The sequence below is a fragment of the Pristiophorus japonicus genome, chromosome 3 (assembly GCF_044704955.1).
Source record: "Pristiophorus japonicus isolate sPriJap1 chromosome 3, sPriJap1.hap1, whole genome shotgun sequence".
Classification (NCBI taxonomy): domain Eukaryota; kingdom Metazoa; phylum Chordata; class Chondrichthyes; family Pristiophoridae; genus Pristiophorus; species Pristiophorus japonicus.
The window spans coordinates 256,144,979-256,167,042 of record NC_091979.1 but is presented as its reverse complement, the minus strand read 5'-3'; the positions used below and the strand labels follow the sequence as shown (position 1 = coordinate 256,167,042).

Genomic DNA, 22,064 nt, shown 5'->3' with positions numbered 1-22,064 from the left:
GAGAAGACGGTTGAGGAGAACTCTAGCGACAACCTTCCCAGTGGTTGATAGCAGGGAGATTCCCCTGCAGTTGCCGCAGTCAGATTTGTTCCCCTTTTTAAAAATGGACACGATCACTGCATCTCTGAGATCTCCCGGCATGCTCTCCTCCCTCCAAATGAGAGAGATGAGATCATGTATCCGTGCCAACAGCGCCTCTCCGACCCTGGCATTAAAGTCACCGAGGAGGATCAATTTGTCACCCGTGGGGATGCGGGACAGGGATGTCTCGAGGTTGGAATAAAAACCCTCTTTAGCCTCATCCGTTGCATCGAGTGTTGGAGCGTATGCACTGATGACTGTGGCGCATTGGTTCTGGGATAGGATAAGGCCAAGGGTCATGAGGCGTTCGTTAACCCCGCAGGGGGAGTCTTTGAGGTGGCCGACCAGTTCATTTTTGACGGCGAAGCCGACTCAATGAAGGCGGCATTCTTCCTCTGGTTTTCCTTTCCAGAAAATGGTATGACCTCCAATGTTATGTCGTGAATAAAGAATTTGACCAGATACTGTAAGCTTGAAGTAATGTGTGACCGCAGTCCTTTATTACAGGTCTCCAGAGTGCCTCTCCAGCCTGTGAGGCCTCCTTATATACAGGATTGTGGGATCCCTTGGGACTCCAGAGGATGAGCCCTCTGGTGGTTAAACAAGGTATTTACAGGTTTACATATATAACAACACTCCAACCCCAAAGTCAATAGTGCAGCTATTTACAATGTGAGTTGATCTGGAGCCTTCCTTTCTCTGGTTGATCGTCTCGGTGCAAATGCTGGTTTTGGTGAGTCGTTTGTTGGGCCCTCGGTGGGCTGCTGCGCAGCTGGCTTTGCAGGGCTGCTGGGGGTGGTGAGTCCTGCTGGGCTGCAACAGGTGATAGGTTCTGCTTCGTGGTCAACCGCTGGGTCGGTTGCCACTTGTGTGTGTGTTGGGGGGTCGAAAAAGGTAGAGTCTATTGTGGGTTGTTCTGGATAGTCCGTGAATCTGAGTTTGGTTTGGTCCAAGTGTTTTCTGCAGGTGAGTCCATTTGAAAGTTTGACCAGAAACACCCTACTCCCCTCTTTGGCCACGACAGTGCCGGGAAGCCACTTGGGACCTTGTCCATAGTTCAACACAGATACAGGATCGTTAATCTCGATTTCGCGTGACACATTTGCGCGATCATGATATGTATTCTGTTGAAGCCGCCTGCTCTCTACCTGTTCATGTAGATCAGGGTGGACTAACGAGAACCTTGTCTTAAGTGCCCTTTTCATGACAGTTCAGCGGGGGGATCCCCAGTGAGCGAGTGGGGTCTTGTGCGGTAACTAAGCAGGACTCGGGATAAGCGAGTCTGCAGTGAGCCTTCAGTTACCCTCTTCAAGCTCTGCTTGATTGTTTACACTGCTCTCTCTGCCTGACCATTGGACACTGGTTTAAACGGGGCAGATGTGACATATTTGATCCCGTTGCAGGTCATGAGCTCTTTGAACTCGGCACTGGTGAAGCACGGCCCATTGTCACTCACAAGGACATCAGGCAGGCCGTGCGTGGCAAACATGGCCCGCAGGCTTTCAGTGGTGGCAGCCGACATTATCTCACATTCAATCCATTTGGAGTACGCATCTACAACCACAAGGAATATTTTTCCCAAGAATGGGCCTGAATAGTCGACATGGATCCTAGACCATGGTTTGGAGGGCCAGGACCATAAACTTAGTGGCACCTCCCTGGGTGCATTGCTTAACTGTGAACATGTGTTACATTTGTGCACGTAGGACTCTAAGTCTGCATCGAAACCGGGCCACCACACGTGGGATCTGGCTATCGCTTTCATCATTACAATGCCTGGTGGGTACTGTGCAGGTCACTAATGAAAGTGTCCCTGCCCTTTTTTGGCACAACTACCCGATTACCCCATAGGAGGCAGTCTGCCTGTATGGACATTTCATTTCTGCGCAGCTGGTACGGCTTTATTTCTTCCTGCATCTCTAACGGGACACTAGACCAACTCCCATGGAGCACACAGTTTTTTACTAAGGACAGTAAGGGGTCCTGGCTCGTCCAGGTTCTAATCTGTTGGGCGGTAACAGGTGATTGCTCACTCTCAAGTGCTTCGTTTACCATAACTAAATCTGCGGGCTGTGCCATCTCCACCCCTGTGGTGGGCAATGGCAGCCGACTGAGAGGTTTTCTGTGCCTGGCCTGTGGCAGATTGCGTAGTTGTATGCGGACAACATTAGTGCTCATCTCTTGATGCGGGCCAATGCATTCGTATTTATCCCCTTACTTTCAGAAAAGAGGGATAGAAGTGGCTTATGGTCGGTTTCCAATTCAAATTTGAGCCCAAACAGATATTGATGCATTTTCTTTGCCCTGTAAACACACGCTAATGCTACTTTTTTGATCATGCTGTAGGTTCTCTCAGCTTTAGACAGACTTCTGGATGCATAAGCAACCGGTTGCAATTTCCCAGATTCATTAGCTTGTTGCAATTCATACCCAACACTGTATGACGACGCATCACATGCGAGTACCAAACTCTTACATGGATCATACAACACAAGCAATTTGTTTCAGCATAACAGTTTCCTCGCTTTCTCAAAGGCATTTTCTTGGATTTTACCCCATACCCATTCATCTCCTTTACACAATAAAGAGTGCAGTGGTTCTATCAGTGTGCTAAGACCCGGTAAGAAGTTACCAAAGTAGTTCAGGAGTCCTAGAAACGACCGCAGCTCTGTCGCGTTCTGTGGTCTCGGTGCGTTCTCGATTGCCTCCGTCTTCGAATCGGTGGGCCAGATGCCGTCCGCCGCGATTCTTCTCCCCAGGAACTCCACTTCAGGCACCAGGAAAATGCACTTCGAGTGTTTTAACCTGAGACCACACGATTAAGCTGACTAAGAACCTCCTCCAGATTTTGCAGGTGCTCGATGGTGTCCCGACCTGTAACCAAGATGTCGTCCTGGAAGAGCATGGTGCGCGGGACCGACTTCAGCAGGCTTTCCATGTTCCTCTGGAATATCGCCACGGCTGATCGAATCCCAAACGAGCATCTGTTGCAAATGAAGAGACCTTTGTGCGTGTTGATGCAGGTGAGGCCCTTCGATGATTCCTCCAGCTCCTGCGTCATGTAGGCCGAGGTCAAGTTCAGCTTCGTGAATGTCTTTCCTCCCACCAGCGTCGCGAATAGGTCACCTGCCTTAGGTAGTGGGTATTGATCTTGCAGGGAGAGACGATTGATAGTTACTTTGTAATCACCACAGATTCTGACGGTGCCGCCTTCCTTGAGGACTGGAACAATCGGACTGGCCCACTTGTTGAATTCGATTGGCGAAATGATGCCCTTTCATTGCAGCCAGTCCAGCTCGATCTCCACCCTCTCTCTCATCATGTACGGTATCGCTCTCGCCTTGTGATGGATGGGTCGCGCCCCTGGAATCAATTGGATCTGCACTTTTGCTCCTTGGAACTTCCCGATGTCCGGTTCGAACAGTGAGGGGAACTTGTTTAGGACCCGGGCACATGAAGTATCGTTGTCGGATGAGAGCGCTCGGACGTCATCCCAGTTCCAGCGTATCTTTCCCAGCCAGCTCCTGCCAAACACCGTGGGGCCATCGCCCGGTACCACCCAGAAGGGTAAATTGTGCACTGCTCCATCATAGGAGACCTTTATGGTAGCACTGCCGATTACGGGAATCAGTTCCTTTGTGTACGTTCTCAGTTTAGTACAAATAGGAGTCAGGACTGGCCTTGAGGCCTTGCTGCACCATAATTTATCGAAACTCTTTTTGCTCATAATGGACTGGTTCGCACCCGTGTCCAGCTCCATTGACACTAGGAGTCCATTTAATTCTCCATATACCTCTGCCTCCTCAGTCTGAGGCTCTGGTTCATTGTGATCCATTGTGGATCTGTCCTCCTCTGCAACATGGTGGTTTGCAGGATTAGCAGGATTTGCAGCTTGCCTATATATACGTTGGAGGTGTCCCATTGTTCCACAGCCCTTGCAAACTTATCCTTTGAAGCAGCATGAATGAAAATGATGATCACCCCCGCAGCGCCAACAAGGTGTTAATGGCCTTGCATTCATCACCCTTGATAGTGGACTCTGAGACATCTGCGTACGTGCAGCTGCAGGCATGTGTGACCTGCCCTGTACATTACTTTGTTCACAGTACTTGCAGCAGCATTCGTGTGCTGAGAGATTTGTTTGGTATTGTCAATGGTGGCGATGAATGCCTGGGCTATCGCTATGGCTTTACTCAAGGTTGGGGTCTCCACAGTCAAAAGTTTGAAAAGTATTACTTCATGGCCAATGCCAAGTAAAAAAAGTCCCTGAGCATGTGCTCCAAGTGTCCTTCAAAGTCGCAATGTCCTGCAAGGCGCCTTAGCTCGGTGACGTAGCTCGCCACTTCCTGGCCTTCAGACCTCTTGTATGTGTAGAATCGGTATCTCACCATTAGAACGCTTTCCTTTGGGTTTAGATGCTCCCGGAGCAGTGTGCACAAATCATTGTACGACTTTTCTGTGGGTTTCGCTGGAGCGAGCAGATTTTTCATGAGGCCATACGTTGGTGCCCCGCAACCGGTGAGGAGGATCGCCCTTCGTTTGGCAGCGTTCGCTTCTCCTTCTAGCTCGTTGGCCATGAAGTATTGGTCGAGTCGCTCCACAAAGGTTTTCCAATCATCTCCCTCTGAATATTTCTCCAGGATGCCCACGGTTCGCTGCATTGTTGCGATGGGGTTCGTCATCTGTATCTCGTCACCAGTTGTTATGTCTTGAAGAAAGAATCTGACCAGATACTGTAAGCTTAAAGTAATGTGTGACCGTAGTCCTTTATTACAGGTCTCCAGAGTGCCTCTCCAGCCTGTGAGGCCTCCTTATGGACAGGTGCTCCGAAGGGATTGTGGGATCCTCTGGGACTCCAGGGGATGAGCTCTCTGGTGGATAAACAAGGTATTTACAGGTTTATATATATAACATCCACCATGTTCCTTGAGCTGGCCTTCCCCTGCCCGCCGGGTCTCGCTTAGGGCGGCGATGTCAATGTCAAAGCGTCTAAGTTCCCGGGCAACTATGGCAGTGTGGCGTTCTGGCCTGTCGCTGTTGGAGTTGTGCATTAGGGTCCTGATGTTCCAGGTCCCGAACTTCATATTAGATGAGTGGAAGATGCCTGTGCATGAGTTCTTGTAACATGGGGTGGGTCTTTGCACACCGACTACCATACAGGCTTAGCTGAGCAAGGTCTTGGTCCAGTGGCAAGGGGGTCCAAGACAACTGGAGACCAGGCACTGCTGTATGAGTCTAGTTGCCTACGGCGAGATGTTGGCCGCAAGTTCGGTGCTGAGTAGCGCCCTTGATGGCAGGTGGTCTGCTGCTTGTTTGAGGGCTGGTATTGAGAGGGTCAGCGGTCCGCTGGAGTTCAGTGTGGCTGGTCAAGGTCGTCACAGGCATGGTACTCACCACGTGCTGGGGGAGAAGAGGCCAGGTCATCAGCGGGGAAGGAAAAGCCCAGTCGTCACTGAAGGGGAGGAGGCCCAATCGCTGCCGAGGAGGAGAGGCCCAGCCGCTGTCGCTGGAGGTGGCCTGATCTCCACTGGAGGAGGCCCGATCACCACAAGAGGGAGCCCGGTTGTCGTTGGACTGGCCCGATCGTCGCTGTAGGGCGTCCGATCGCCGCTGGAGGGGGTCCGATCGCTGTTGGAGGGGCCCGTTCGCCGTTGAGGGGGTCCGATCGCCTGGTCGGAGGCTCACCTGGTTCACCAGGCATCGTCGGGGATCGGGGATCGGGTGGGGCAGCTGAGTCGATGTTGACGGAGGAGGTCGCCGGAGAAGGTCGCCGAAGGAGGGAAGAGGTCCAGGCCCAGAGCGATGCTGCAGGAGGCTCGGTCATCGCTGGTAGTCCGGTCGTCGTCGTCGTCATTGATGAGTAGTGTGGAGTTTAGGAGGGAAGGTTTGCGCCCAAGGTAGGCCCGAATTTATGGGGATTGTAGGATTAGGGTTTAAGGTAAAGTTTAAGAAAATGTACCCCCCTATTAGGGTCTATTAAGGCTAGGGAAAGTTTAGACAGTGGGAGGGGAGGAGGTTGAGAGTGAAAAGTTGTCGGATGGCGCAAGATTGTAAGGTTAAATTTGTTTTGCCCAGGGAGCTGCCACCCCGACGGCCATCTTGAAATTCTTAAGCAAAGAACCCATGAAGCAAACACACTACAGGGATGAAGATCTGTACTGGACAGCAAGCAGAAAATGACATTGTAGGCCTGTACTGTCAGGCTGATTGCTCAGCTGTCCACTTTTGGAAAGGTGACCAGTCTCCAATGGAGCCCAGAAATCACACCCAGAGCTGGACGGTGTCCGCTCTGATGCCATTTAAATCACAAGGCTGCCACTGTCATCGGCTGGAGCTGTCTCATTTAAAAGGGGTGTAAGTGAAAGCCAAGCTTTCTTCTACAGGCTGAAGTGCAAAATCAGTTGCTTCCTTGCCAATTAAAACATTGAAATAGTTTTAACAAAAAAAGTAGTTAAAAGGAAAACAACTTGCTTATAGTCATAACAACAAATAGTTCCTCACTTACAAACTGCCGTATTTTGCTCGCTTTGTAGAATAAGCTGGGGTATTGCGTAACTTTTATTTTGTGTTGTTAAATTATTGCCTCCAGATAAAACAGTGAATCTGGGCAGTATAAATCCTCAGGTTACCTTCAGTTCCCATGTCCAAACTGAATACACCCTTTATAGAGCAATGGTATAAATGTAACAAATGGAGCTCAATACCAGGTATTTATTGAGATAGTTAAATCAAAAGGTGCAGATTTAAATTGTAGTTAAACCAAATAAGTTAATAATTAATGGCTTCAATAACGATAACAACTTGCATTTATATTGCACCTTTAACATAGTAAAACGTCTCATGGGAACAGCAATAATGAAAGAGAATGGGGGTTTAAAAACGATCAGTCGAGATAAGGGTTGAATATACTTATTCCATTTTTTTAATTCATTACTGGTGTCGCTGGCAAGGCCAGCATTTATTGCCCATCTCTAACTGCCCTTGAGAAGGTGGTGGTGAGCCCTCTTGAACTGCTGCAGTCCGTGTGGTGAAGGCACTCCCACAGTGCTGTTAGGGAGGGAGTTCCAGGATTTTGACCCAGCGACAATGAAGGAACGGTGATATATTTCCAAGTTAGGATGGTGTGTGACTTGGAGGGGAACTTGGAGCTGATGGTGTCCTGCTGCCCTTGTCCTTCTCGATGGTAGAGGTTGAGGGTTTGGGAGGTGCTGTCGAAGAAGCCTTGGCAAGTTGCTGCAGTGATTTTTGCAGATGATTTATGTAGTCTCCCTTCTCCAGAGGTGTGTAAACAAATCTATTACCTTCACAGGAGATACCTAATTAACAGCTTCCAAAGTTGAGCTTATTAATTTCATAACTGTCCTCAGACCAGGGAGCTCCTCTGATAAGCTTGGTTATGGGTGCATGAAACAATGGTTTCATAAGGAATCCTGGAAATCAGTATCTGTAGCAAATAAAAAGAGAGAATAGCTCAGCAGGTCAGGCAGCATCTGTGAAGAGACAAACAGAATTAACGTTTCAGGTCGATGGCCTTTCATCAGAACTGGGATGACAAAATACTTCAACACCCCTCAAGAATATGAGGTGTCACTGCTTTTATATTTACATGGATTTCCCTACCTCTAAGTTTAGACATCGATACTACACTGATGATAAGAACTAAGTGAGCACTTTGCCCTCGACTGAAAAAAATAAAGTTCTATTTAAATAGCCATTTGTTTTGTGTGTGGAAAGTCTGCTCTTTAAAGCAATTGTTTAACAATGGTCTGAAATACATGTTGCTGACGGGTAATGGTTTATTATGTTAAATGATTAACCTCTGGAAATAAGTCTGCAAGGAACTGTGAAGAACTGTCAGGTTGTAGTACTACATATTGTATCATGAACATACACAGTTGTAGTCAAGGAGTTTAAATATATTGTTTTGGCTGCTGCAGGACTCGAAAGGACAATATTAACCTATAATACACGCTGTATAATTTATTTCCTAGGATTCTACTGCCAAAAAAGACTTGTTAATAATTTCGTTCCAGTTACATGATGCATGTACCTTGAAGTCCTACATCACAATTTATTTTGTTAGCCTTTCGACTATATCACACTGCCATGAACAGTTAAGAACACAAGAACATAAGAATTAGAAACAGGAGTAGGCCATCTAGCCCCTCGAGCCTGCTCCGCCATTCAACAAGATCATGGCTGATCTGGCCGTGGACTCAGCTCCACTTACCCGCCCGCTCCCCATAATTCCCTTATTGGTTAAAAATCTATCTATCTGTGATTTGAATACATTCAATGAGCTAGCCTCAACTTCTTCCTTGGGCAGAGAATTCCACAGATTCACAACCCTCTGGGAGAAGAAATTCCTTCTCAGCTCGGTTTTAAATTGGTTCCCCTGTATTTTGAGGCTGTGCCCCCTAGTTCTAGTCTCCCCGACCAGTGGAAACAACCTCTCTACCTCTATCTTGTCTATTCCTTTCATTATTTTAAATGTTTCGATAACATCACCCCTCATCCTTCTGAACTCCAACGAGTAAAGACCCAGTCTACTCAATCTATCATCATAAGGTAACTCCCTCATCTCCGGAATCAGCCTAGTGAATCGTCTCTGTACCCCCTCCAAAGCCAGTATATCCTTCCTTAAGTAAAGTAACCAAAACTGCACGCAGTACTCCAGGTGCAGCCTCACCAATACCCTATGCAGTTGCAGCAGGACCTCCCTGCTTTTGTACTCCATCCCTCTCGCAATGAAGGCCAACATTTCATTCGCCTTCCTGATTACCTGTTGCACCTGCAAACTAACTTTTTGGGATTCATGCACAAGGACCCCCAGGTCCCTCTGCACCGCAGCATGTTGTAATTTCTCCCCATTCAAATAATATTCCCTTTTACTGTTTTTTTTTCCAAGGTGGATGACCTCACACTTTCCGACATTGTATTCCATCTGCCAAACCTTAGCCCATTCGCTTAACCTATCTAAATCTCTTTGCAGCCTCTCTGTGTCCTCTACACAACTCGCTTTCCCACTAACCTTTGTGTCATCTGCAAATTTTGTTACACTACACTCTGTCCCCTCTTCCAGGTCATCTATGTATATTGTAAACAGTTGTGATCCCAGCACCGATCCCTGTGGCACACCACTAACCACCGATTTCCAACCCGAAAAGGACCCATTTATCCCGACTCTCTGCTTTCTGTTAGCCAGCCAATTCTTTATCCATGCTAATACATTTCCTCTGACTCCGCGTACTTTTATCTTCTGCAGTAACCTTTTGTGTGACACCTTATCGAATGCCTTTTGGAAATCTAAATACACCACATCCATCGATACACCTCTATCCACCATGCTCGTTATAACCTCAAAGAATTCCAGTAAATTAGTTAAACATGATTTCCCCTTCATGAATCCATGTTGCGTCTGCTTGATTGCACTATTCCCATCGAGATGTCCCGCTATTTCTTCCTTAATGATAGCTTCAAGCATTTTCCCCACTACAGATTTAAACTAACCAGCCTATAGTTACCTGCCTTTTGTCTGCCCCCTTTTTTAAACAGAGGCGTTACATTAGCTGCTTTCCAATCCGCTGGTACCTACCCAGAGTCCAGAGAATTTTGGTAGATTATAACGAATGCATCTGCTATAACTTCTGCCATCTCTTTTAATACCCTGGGATGCATTTCATCAGGACCAGGGGACTTGTCTACCTTGAGTCCCATTAGCCTGTCCAGCACTACCCTCCTAGTGATAGTGATTGTCCTCCCTTCCCACATTCCTGTGACCAGCAATTTTTGGCATGGTTTTTGTGTCTTCCACTGTGAAGACCGAAGCAAAATAATTGTTTAAGGTCTCAGCCATTTCCACATTTCCCATTATTAAATCCCCCTTCTCATCTTCTAAGGGACCAACATTTACTTTAGTCACTCTTTTCCATTTTATATATCTGTAAAAGCTTTTACTATCTATTTTTATGTTTTGCGCAAGTTTACTTTCGCAATCCATCTTTCCTTTCTTTATTGCTTTCTTAGTCATTCTTTGCTGTCGTTTAAAATTTTTCCCAATCTTCTAGTTTCCCACTAACCTTGGCCACCTTATACGCATTGGTCTTTAATTTGATACTCTCCTTTATTTCCTTGGTTATCCACGGCTGGTTATCCTTTCTCTTACCGCCCTTTTTCACTGGAATATATTTTTGTTGAGCACTATGAAAGAGCTCCTTTAAAAGTCCTCCACTGTTCCTCAATTGTGCCACCATTTAGTTTGTGTTTCCAGTCTACTTTAACCAACTCTGCCCTCATCCCACTGTAGTCCCCTTTGTTTAAGCATAGTACGCTCGTTTGAGACTCTACTTCCTCACCCTCAATCTGTATTACAAATTCAACCATACTGTGATCACTCATTCCGAGAGGATCTTTTACTAGGAGATCGTTTATTATTCCTGTCTTATCACACAGGACCAGATCTAAGATCGCTTGCTCCCTTGAAGGTTCTGTAACATACTGTTCAAAGAAGCAATCCCGTATGCATTCTATGAATTCCTCCTCAAGGCTACCCCGTGCGATTTGATTTGACCAATCGATATGTAGGTTAAAATCCCCCATGATTACTGCCATTCCTTTTTCACGTGCCTCCATTATTCCCTTGATTATTGCCCGCCCCACCATGAAGTTATTATTTGGGGGCCTATAAACTATTCCCACCAGTGACTTTTTCCCCTTACTATCTCTAATCTCCACCCACAATGATTCAACATTTTGTTCATTAGAGCCAATATCGTCTCTCACAACTGTCCTGATATCTTCCTTTATTAACAGAGCTACCCCACCTCCTTTCCCTTCTTGTCTATCTTTCCGAATTGTCAGATACCCCTGTATGTTTAATTCCCAGTCTTGGCCACCCTGCAACCATGTTTCTGTAATGACCACCAAATCATATCCATTTGTAATGATTTGTGCCGTCAACTCATTTACTTTATTTCAAATGCTGCATGCGTTTAGGTAGAGTGTTTTAGTACTAGTTTTTAAACCATGCTTTTTAGTTTTGACCCCTCCTGCAGCCCCTTTATATTCATACATATTGTCCCTTCCTATCACCTTGTGGTTTACACTTACCCCAGTGCTACTCTGCTCTGTTGCCTCCTGCCTTTTGCATTCTTTCTTGGGATCCTGTTCATCTGAGCTCTCACCCATTCTAACTAGCTCAGAGCCCTCTCCTGTGTTCCGAATACTCCTTGCATTGAGGCACCGAGCTTTCATGCTTGCCTTTTTATTACACTTTGATCCTTTAGAATTTTGCTGTACAGTGGACCTTTTTGTTTTTTGCCTTGGGTTTCTCTGCCCTCCACTTTTACTCATCGCCTTTCTGTCTTTTGCTTTTGTCTCCTTTTTGTTTCCCTCTGTCTCCCTGCATTGGTTCCCATCCCCCTGCCATATTAGTTTAACTCCTCCCCAACAGCACTAGCAAACACTCCCCCGAGGACATTGGTTCGGGTCCTGTCCAGGTGCAGACCGTCCGGTTTGTACTGGTCCCACCTCCCCCAGAACCGGTTCCAATGCCCCAGGAATTTGAATCCCTCCCTGCTGCACCACTGCTCAAGCCACGTATTCATCTGCGCTATCCTGCGATTCCTACTCTGACTAGCACGTGGCACTGATAGCAATCCCAAGATTACTACTTTTGAGGTCCTACGTTTTAATTTAGCTCCTAGCTCCTTAAATTCGTCTCTTTGGACCTCATCCCTTTTTTTACCTATATCGTTGGTACCAATGTGCACCACGACAACTGGCTGTTCACCCTCCCTTTTCAGAATGCCTGCACCCGCTCCGAGACATCCTTGACCCTTGCACCAGGGAGGCAACATACCATCCTGGAGTCTCGGTTGCGGCCGCAGAAACGCCTATCTATTCCCATTACAATTGAATCCCCTCTCACTGTCACTCTCCCACTATTTTTCCTGCCCTCCTGTGCAGCAGAGCCAGCCACGGTGCCATGAACTTGGCTGCTGCTGCCCTCCCCTGATGAGTCATCCCCCTCAACAGTACTCAAAACGGTGTATCTGTTTTGCAGGGGGATGACCGCAGGGGACCCCTGCACTACCTTCCTTGCACTGCTCTTCCTGCTGGTCTTCCATTCCCTAGCTGGCTGTGGACCCTTCACCTGCGGTAAGACCAACTTGCTACACGTGCTACTCACGTAATTCTCAGCATCGTGGATGCTCCAGAGTAAATCCACCCTCAGCTCCAATTCCGCAATGCGGACTGTCAGGAGCTGGAGACGGATACACTTCCCGCACACGTAGTCCAGTGTCCCTGAGTTCCCACATGGTACAGGAGGAGCATATCACGTGACTGAGCTCTCCTGCCATGACTTAACCCTTAGATACACTTAAATTGGCAACAACAATGCTAAAGTTTACTCGCAGTTATAGAAGAGAAAAAAGAAAAACTACTCACTAATCACCAGCCAATCACTTACCCCCTTGGCTGTGACGTCACCTTTCTGTTTCTTTCTACTTTTTTGCCTTCCCCCTGTAGCTGCACAGGCACCTCTCTTGCCGAACTCGCGCTGCTCCTGGTCTCACTGGCCTTTTGTAGACCTCTCCGATCCCCGGAACTCCCGTCTCTCGCCGAACTCGTGCTGCTCCTGGTCTCGCTTTAGTTTCTATTTTTCTAATCATCTACGTTTTATTTCAAAGAATAATATAGCTAACAGAGACTTTAAGGTAATGATTCAATCTTGACACGCCACTGACATTCAGAAGCTACTTGAGTTCCTTTGACAACAATAACAAAAACAACAACTTGCATTTACATAGCACTTTTAATGTAGTAAAACATCCCAAGGTTCTTCTCAGAGGCGTTATCAAACAAAATTTGACACCGAGTCACATAAGGAGATATTGGGGTAGATGACCAAGGAGGAAAGAGAGGTAGAGAGGTGGAGAGGTTTAGGGAGGGAATTCCAGAGTTTTGGACCTTGGCAGGTAAAGGCACCACCGCCAATGGTGGAGCAATTAAAATTGGGGATGCTCAAGAGGCCAGAATTGGAGCAGCACAGATATCTCGGAGGAGATTGCAGAGATGGGGATGGGTGAAGCCATGGAGGGATTTGAAAACAAAGATGAGAATTTTAAACGAGGCATTACACAACCAGGAGCCAATGTAGGTCAGTGAGCACCGGGGTGATGGTTGAACGGGACTTGGTGCAAGTTAGGATATGTGCAGTGGAGTTTTGGATGAGCTCAAGTTTATGGAGAGTGGAAAATGGGTGCCTTGTCAGGAGAGTGTTGGAATAGTCAAGTCTAGAGGTAACCAAGGCATGGATGAGTGTTTCAGCAGCAGATGAGCTTGAGGCAGTGGAGTAGCTGAGCCATAAAGGCAAGGAAGGTATTATGTTTAATCCTTACCTTGTAAGTCAACTGATCTTACCTTGGGCAGCAGTTGAGGTTTTACAATTGTCCTTTGGGGCAAAAGGAAAAATTGGTCAGGATTCCACATCTAATCAATGTCTGTTGACCCCTTACTTGGAATAAATGTGTTGGTCATTGAGTGAGGATAAAATTAGACTCTGCTGTGACTGTCCCAATGCACATCCCAATAGCTTACTAAGGGCAATTAGTGTCTGTGCAACTGAACCTCACCAAGAGTGGTTTGCTTTGGTACTTATAAAGTTGAGTAATCAACTATAAAACTATTGCGTAGTGGATCTGTAATGGCAGTAAACAGTAACTGGTAGCAGTAACACAAAGAAAAAAGACTTGCATTTATATAGCACCTTTCATGACCACCGGATATCCCAAAGTGTTTTACAGCCAATGAAGTACTTTTTGAAGTATAGTAACTGCTGTAATGTAAGAAACATGGCAGCCAATTAACGCACAGCAAGCTCCCACAAACAGCAATGTGATAATGACCAGATAATCTATTTTAGTAATGTTGATTGATGGATAAATATTGGCCAGGACAACTCCCCTACTTTTCTTCGATCTTTTATATCCACCTGAGAGAGCAGACAGGGCCTCACTTTAACATCTCATCCAAAAGACGGCACCTCCGTCAGTGCAGCACTCCCTCAGCACTGCACTGGAGTGTCAGGCTAGATTTTTGTGCTCAAGTCTTTGGTGTGGGACTTGAACCCACAACCTTCTGACTCAGAGGCAAGGGTAACATTCATAAATGAAATACTGGAAATTTTGAAATCAGAACTAAGGTTAGAAGGTGGTAGAAGTGCACAGCAGATGGGTCAGCATCTGAAAGACAAAAGATAAGTTAACTTTCAGGTGGGACCCTTTATCAGAGGACCTAAAATATAAACCTGCTTTTGCTCTTTCTCCAACTGCTGCGCGTTTTCTACAATTTGGGGGATAATGGTGTTGAGGCCGTAGATCAGCCACAAACTTATTGAATGGCAGAGCAGGCTCAAGGGGCCATATGGCTTACTCGTGCTCCTAATTCTTATGTTCTTATGTTCTAACTTGTGCCGAAAATGGGCGCAAAATGGGTGGAACGCCGCAACATGCGCCTGATGGTGTCAGCAAGAGGTACGAGTCAAATTGGTGCTCGTGCCTCATTTGATTATGATTGGTGAGCTTCCAGTGCTACTGTATATTTGCAGCTCACCAATTGCGGGTGGGGGGGGGGGGAAATCGGGCAAGGGGAATGTCTTTTCAAGGCAGCCTGCACCTCTTAAAGAGGAGGTGCATTTTGGCTGTTTTGAATCATTGTTCTCAGTCATTGCTCTAAAGTGAAGATGGTGGTTGGAAGGCCAGCCTGATTTTCAGATACTGCTCTATAAGTCCTCGTGGAGGAGAAGGCCCAGAGAAGAAAGCTGCTCTTTGCAGCAGATGAGAAAAGAGTGCCAAGGCAAATAGCCTGCGCGCGGTGGTCAGAGGTGCAAGAGCAGGCTAATGCAAGGAACATTTTCATCAGTTGTGATGAAAGGCTATCAACTTGAAACGTTAACTCTGTTTCTCTCTGCTGCCTGATCTGCTGGGCGTTTCCAGCCGTTTCTGGTTTTATTTCAGGTTTCCAGCAACTGTAGTATTCTGTTTTAGTTTTAGTGTCTAGTGTTAGGATTGGTACTGTATTTCCTCTGTGACTTAGTGGGTGAATGCTGTCATATGCGCCACACGAGCCAGATTCGATCCCCATTCTGTGTTGGTTTAGCTGCTCTCAGCTAGTCATGGTAGATGCAGCATTACAGTTGACCTCAGCACTCCTGGGATCGGAAAGGTAAAAATCAGCCAAGATTCTTTCTACTTATCACTATCAAGTAACCTGTGCTGGGAAGTACATGTGTATAGATGTAGGGTGAGGACAGGATCAGCCTTGACTGAGATTTTCCCGTGTTCAACAGCTCGTTGACAAAGTATCACAACATAGAATCTAGCAAGTGTGAAATTAAAGTGGCACAACCCAAGGAAATCTACATATAACAACAGCAACAGGGAGGCAGAAGTGGAGGACAAAATCAGAACTGGAACCAGGCATGCAACAGCTACTGGAATCAAGGTTATCGTAGTTACAACAATGCCTATAGCAATCCGGGTTACAATGGACATGGTGATTATGCTGACTCTGGGTATAACTGCAACAACTCTGGATATGCTACAGAATATGATACCTATTATAGTCAGCAGATCAGCTATGGAAAGGCAGCTAGAGGTGCAGGCAGTCACCAGAATAACTACCAACCATATGAAAGAAAAATTGATATAGTTACAGCATCTGCAAAATGGTTGTTTCAGCAAAACACCAGAAGTCAGTGGTGCCCATGGAACTATATTCCAGCACGAGTCAGCACCTTCACAAGAGCATTGGGGGATGAAAAGAGCAAAGAAATTGTACTGTACCACAGCAGTTATACTGGCAGATAGAATGACGGTTTTCATCTGTTAAGTGGGTTTTGCAGAATTATCAGCAATTTCAAAAATGGCTTTAAATTGCCTTCATTCTAATTATCAGTTTTCTAATTAATCTTACTTGCTGCTTTTTCTGAAAGTGCCAACAGCATTCTATTAAATTCCTTGCCAAAACTCCTGGCTATATTATATCATTTGTCATGAAAAAGGAAGATTTACCACTGAGATTTTCAAGAAGCAGGACTTGGCAAAAAAAAAGATCTGTGGTCCAGCCCTGCACAATATGTTAAATGAAGGCAGTTAAAACCAGCTAATAATCTCAGTGATAATTTATATACATATATATAGAATTTAATAGAGAAAATAGGCTGCTTTCAGGGGAAAAATGAAAAATTATTCTGTCATGATAAAAAAAACGAGTAACTGTTTAAAAATGTAACGGAATCTTTATTACACTCTCTGAATCTGAGGCTGTTGCTATTATCTTTTAGGCCTACAAGGCAAAGCAGTAATATGCCTGACACCCTTCATCAGGTTGTATGCTACATATGCTTTAATCTACCTATTAATTCTTCAATTAATTAGGGAGAATTTCAGATTGAGATTGGAAAAGTAGAAGGGACTATGGTTTAAAAAAAATCACCACTTCTGCTTTCCCCTCCCACTTATGTCAGTGTGAAAGAACTTGTAAGAAACTCCCACACCATGCTAATCCCTGACCCTCTGCAGAGAGGTGCGTTAACTGTTAAATCCAAACTTCACACCCTCAGATTGCATTAGAATGGCTTTGATTCCTTGATTTATGGTTTTCTTCTTTTAAAAGCTTCCTTAATAACTTCTCGCATTATATAGCAGTGACATTAAGCAGCAGCATGTTCAAATTTGTTCCTATACTGAGGTTTAGGGAAAGACAATTTACACTAATTATTGTTGTTTCAGCCCCACGCTTGTTAGCAGAGTGATCCTTCTTTGTAGGTTTTTGTACTTATGAAATGTGAATGCATTAATGATGCTTGGGGTGGGTGGGGGGTGGGGAATTAACTGAGTAACAATAAATGAACTGATAATTTTTTAGAAGTGCATGTATTTATTTTTAAAAGTGACAATGATCATCTTGAAAATGTTAGCACTTTTAAGGAATAATTTTTTTTAACGATATCTCTTATTTTATAGGGAAGTGATTTTACATTGATCTGGGATCACTTCAGGAAATGTGCACAACTCAAGCGAGTGCTGCCCAGAATAATCTCTCTGGTAATTTAATATCTTTGATTTGATGTTGACCAAACATATTTTTGTATGTTGTTTTCTAACCTTGGCATTTATTATTATATTTTATCTGGACCACTTGCCACGGACCATTCAAACCGACAGTAATGCAATTGGATGGATGGGTGAATGCGGACAGATAAGCAACAAAAAGAAAATAGACTGTAGGGTTAATGTCAGTGCCATTGAATTTTTCAAACCCACTCAGCTGCATGATATTAGTGATAGTGTACATAGTAATGCAAACAGATGTCTCCCTCATTAGATTGTCTTGCCGAGCACTCCAGGGGCGTAGTACTGTGTATAGCTAGAGTTTAGCAGAGCATTGAGGTTAATTAAATGGTGAATCCATAGGCTTCAATCTGTCCCATACTAATATTGGGATTCATAGAGTTCTGTGGGGGTAACTGCATAGTGAAAGGTAACATCTCTTGACCCGCACCAAAATGATTAGCTAATTAAAACAAATGCATACATAAACAAATATTTATATCTTTTACAATAACATTTCTTGTGTCTCTGAAGTGCATTGAGTCTTTCAATTACATTGCGACAATCAATCCATGGGTCAGTTTTCTTTCTTCTCATTAGCTAACGTTTAAATCTTTGTATTTTTCCCCTTCCAATTTTGTTACATTATAATTACTCACCAATAATGGCCCAGAAATCGTGACCTCCCGGGTCCGTATGAAGTTTCTATGGACCCGGGAAGGCATCAGAAAAGCCGGTTTTCGGTGCGGAATGCGCATGCGCTGAAAACCGGCTTTTCTGATCTGTCAAGTTTCTGGTTTGACAGATCTCCTGTATATCAGGAGGGAGGACATTCCCACAGCAGAGATTGCGCTATTTGCCTATCTCTTGCCCAGCGAGTGTCCTTAAAACTCTTGCGCCTGGTAAAAGCAGGCGCATAGCCTACTTTTTCCGGCGTAAGAGTTTAAAAACATATTAAAAACATATTAAAATAACATTTAAAATTACATATTTATGTTAAAAACCCTGCCCACTCAGGTAATTTTATTTTAAACCATTATTAAAAGTTTTTTAAAAAATCGGCAAATATTTTTTTTCAAAACATTTCTATCAACTTTAATTTCTATAGTGTATTTATGTGAGGTGTTTTTTAATGTTTTATGTAGTGTTTTGGTGTTTTAGGGTGTTTCTCATTCACAGTAATAGGAGTTTCGGACTTAGGAAATTCCTATTACGATGAATGAGAATATACTATACCTGATTGGCTGCCCAGCTCCAGGCCTGCCCACGTCCCGATGTGCACGCACTGCGATGCGCAGTCAGGCGAGACCTCCGGACTGGGATCTCGCGTGGGCGCAGCAGCTTCAGGTAGGTGCGCTTCTTTTTTCTAGAATTCAGTCGAATGCCCGTGGGAAGGAGAAACCGGGATTTCTGGGCCATTCGGTCTTCACGAAGGAAGACACAAATAACCTTCTGGAGGTACTAGGGGAACGAGGGTCTAGTGAGAAGGAGGAACTGAAGGATATTCTTATTAGACGGGAAATTGTGTTAGGGAAATTGATGGGATTGAAGGCCGATAAATCCCCGGGACCTGATAGTCTGCATCCCAGAGTACTTAAGGAAGTGGCCCTAGAAATAGTGGATGCATTGGTGATCATTTTCCAACAGTCTATCAACTCTGGATCAGTTCCTATGGACTGGAGGGTAGCTAATGTAACACCACTTTTTTAAAAAGGAGGGAGAGAGAAAACGGGTAATTATAGACCGGATAGCCTAACATCAGTAGTGGAGAAAATGTTGGAATCAATCATTAAGGATGAAATAGCAGCGCATTTGGAAAGCAGTGACAGGATCGGTCCAAGTCAGCATGGATTTGTGAAAGGGAAATGATGCTTGACGAATCTTCTGGAGTTTTTTGAGGATGTAACAAGCAGAGTGGACAAGGGAGAACCAGTGGATGTGGTGTATTTGGACTTTCAAAAGGCTTTTGACAAGGTCCAAAACAAGAGATTGGTGTGCAAAATCAAAGCACATGGTATTGGGAATAATGTACTGACCTGGATAGAGAACTGGTTGGCATATAGGAGGCAGAGAGTCGGGATAAACGGGTCCTTTTCAGAATGGCAGGCAGTGACTAGTGGAGTGCCGCAGGGCTCAGTGCTGGGACCCCAGCTCTTTATAATATACATTAATGATTTAGATGAAGGAATTGAGTGTAATATCTCCAAGTTTGCAGATGACACTAAACTGGGTGGGGGTGTGAGCTGTGAGGAGGACGCTAAGAGGCTGCAGGGTGACTTGGACAGGTTAGGTGAGTGGGCAAATGCATAGCAGATGCAGTATAATGTGGATAAATGTGAGGTTATCCACTTTGGGGGCAAAAACACGAAGGCAGAATATTATCTAAATGGTGGCAGATTAGGAAAAGAGGAGGTGCAACGAGACCTGGGTGTCATGGTTCATCAGTCACTGAAAGTTGGCATGCAGGTACAGCAGGCGATGAAGAAGGCAAATGGTATAGAAACATGGAAAATAGGGGCAGGAGTAGGCCATTCAGCCCTTCGAGCCTGCACCGCCATTCAATGAGTTCATGGCTGAACATGCAACTTCAGTACCCCATTCCTGCTTTCTCGCCATACTCCTTGATCCCCCTCGTAGTAAGGACTATATCTCACTCCTTTTTGAATATATTTAGTGAATTGGCTTCAACAACTTTCTGTGGTTGAGAATTCCACAGGTTCACCACTCTCTGGGTGAAGAAGTTTCTCCTCATCTTGGTTCTAAATGGCTTACCCCTTATCCTTAGACTGTGACCTCTGGTTCTGGACTTCCCCAACATTGGGAACATTCTTCCTGCATCTAACCTGTCTAAACCCGTCAGAATTTAAAACGTTTCTATGAGATCCCCTCTCATTCTTCTGAACTCCAGTGAATACAAGCCCAGTTGATCCAGTATTTCTTGATAGGTCAGTCCCGCCATCCCAGGAATCAGTCTGGTGAACCTTCGCTTCACTCCCTCAATAGCAAGAATGTCCTTCCTCAAGTTAGGAGACCAAAACTGTACACAATACTCCAGGTGTGGCCTCACCAAGGCCCTGTACAACTGTAGTAACACCTCCCTGCCCCTGTACTCAAATCCCCTCGCTATGAAGGCCAACATGCCATTTGCTTTCTTAACCGCCTGCTGTACCTGCATGCCAACCTTCAATGACTGATGTACCATGACACCTAGGTCTCATTGCACCTCCCCTTTTCCTAATCTGTCACCATTCAGATAATAGTCTGTCTCTCTGTTTTTACCACCAAAGTGCATAACCTCACATTTATCCACATTATACTTCATCTGCCATGCATTTGCCCACTCACCTAACCTATCCAAGTCACTCTGCAGCCTCATAGCATCCTCCTCGCAGCTCACACTGCCACCCAACTTAGTGTCATCCGCAAATTTGGAGATACTACATTTAATCTCCTCGTTTAAATCATTAATGTACAATGTTGGCCTTCATAGCTAGGGGATTTGAGTATAGGAGCCAGGAAGGTCTTACTGCAGTTGTACAGGGCCTTGGTGAGACCTCACCTGGAATATTGTGTTCAGTTTTGGTCTCCTAATCTGAGGAAGGACGTTCTTGCTATTGAGGGAGTGCAGCGAAGGTTCACCAGACTGATTCGAGGGATGGCTGGACTGACATATGAGGAGAGACTGGATCAACTGGGCCTTTATACACTGGAGTTTAGAAGGGTGAGAGGGGATCTCATAGAAACGTATAAGATTCTGATGGGACTGGACAGGTTAGATGCGGGAAGAATGTTGGGGAAGTCCAGAACCAGGGGACACAGTCTTAGGATAAGGGGTAGGTCATTTAGGATTGAGATGAGGAGAAACTTCTTCACTCAGAGAGTTGTTAACCTGTGGAATTCCCTGCCGCAGAGAGTTGTTGATGCCAGTTCATTGGATATATTCAAGAGGGAATTAGATATGGCCCTTACGGCTAAAGGAATCAAGGGGTATGGAGAGAAAGCGGGAAAGGGGTACTGAGGTAATGATCACCATGATCTTATTGAATGGTGGTGCAGGCTCGAAGGGCCGAATGGCCTACTCCTGCACCTATTTTCTATGTTTCTATTATGTAAAACCTTACTCCTCACTTTCAATTTTCTCCCAAATTACATTCCAATAACAAAACTTTCCATTTGTTCATTCAACCCACTATATATCCCGAAAGACAAAATGTTTCCTGTAACAATCACAGAAATTTTTCACCAAAAAAAAATATATTCACTCATAACAACTTTAATTCCCCTTCCAACTCACCCAACTTGGCATCTGAACATCCTCAGCATCGAGTACACCCATTCTTCCAGATTTCACGATCCTCACCCAACCTGCTATCTAACCCACATTCAGGAGCCTCATGACTCTGGACCACAAGTCTGGCCCAAATTGCACTCCAACGCATATTCCCCCCGAGACTACAATTCCCAGGAGCCGCTGCATAGTTGGAGCTCTAACACACATCAAAAGGAATCTTCATATTAAAAACACCAATGCACCCACCCACCAGGAAAATCATCACTTTCCCATCCAACTTTTTTCAGTTCTTGAACAGGTCCATTATCTCCTTTAAATATATATTAAAACAAAAAATTGACGGGGAACGGCTTGAAGATGATTCCATGGTTTCAGGCAAAATAACCTCAGTAAAGCTGCACGCACGAGCTTATTCGCACAGTATGGACTGGGAAGCTGACCTCACCGGATTCAAAAGGGTCAGTTAATTAAAATAATTTACATGTGTTGCCTGCATGCTTTTCATGAGCATAGGGAGTACCGCGCTCGCATGTGGGCAGGGAATAAAGGAGCAGCAGCTCTTCAAGGGACTAAGG

General features: G+C 45.2%; 1 protein-coding gene across 2 annotated transcripts in view; it reads left to right on the top strand.

Annotated features, from left to right (window-relative positions):
• LOC139259496 (uncharacterized) overlaps positions 1 to 22,064 on the top strand; it is a 162,178-nt gene that overhangs the window by 20,925 nt on the left and 119,189 nt on the right. For both annotated transcript variants that reach the window (XM_070874967.1, XM_070874968.1), the window contains exon 2: positions 17,112 to 17,192. In XM_070874967.1, coding sequence (XP_070731068.1) covers positions 17,112 to 17,192 — 81 coding nt within the window. The remainder of the gene's footprint in view (positions 1 to 17,111; positions 17,193 to 22,064) is intronic.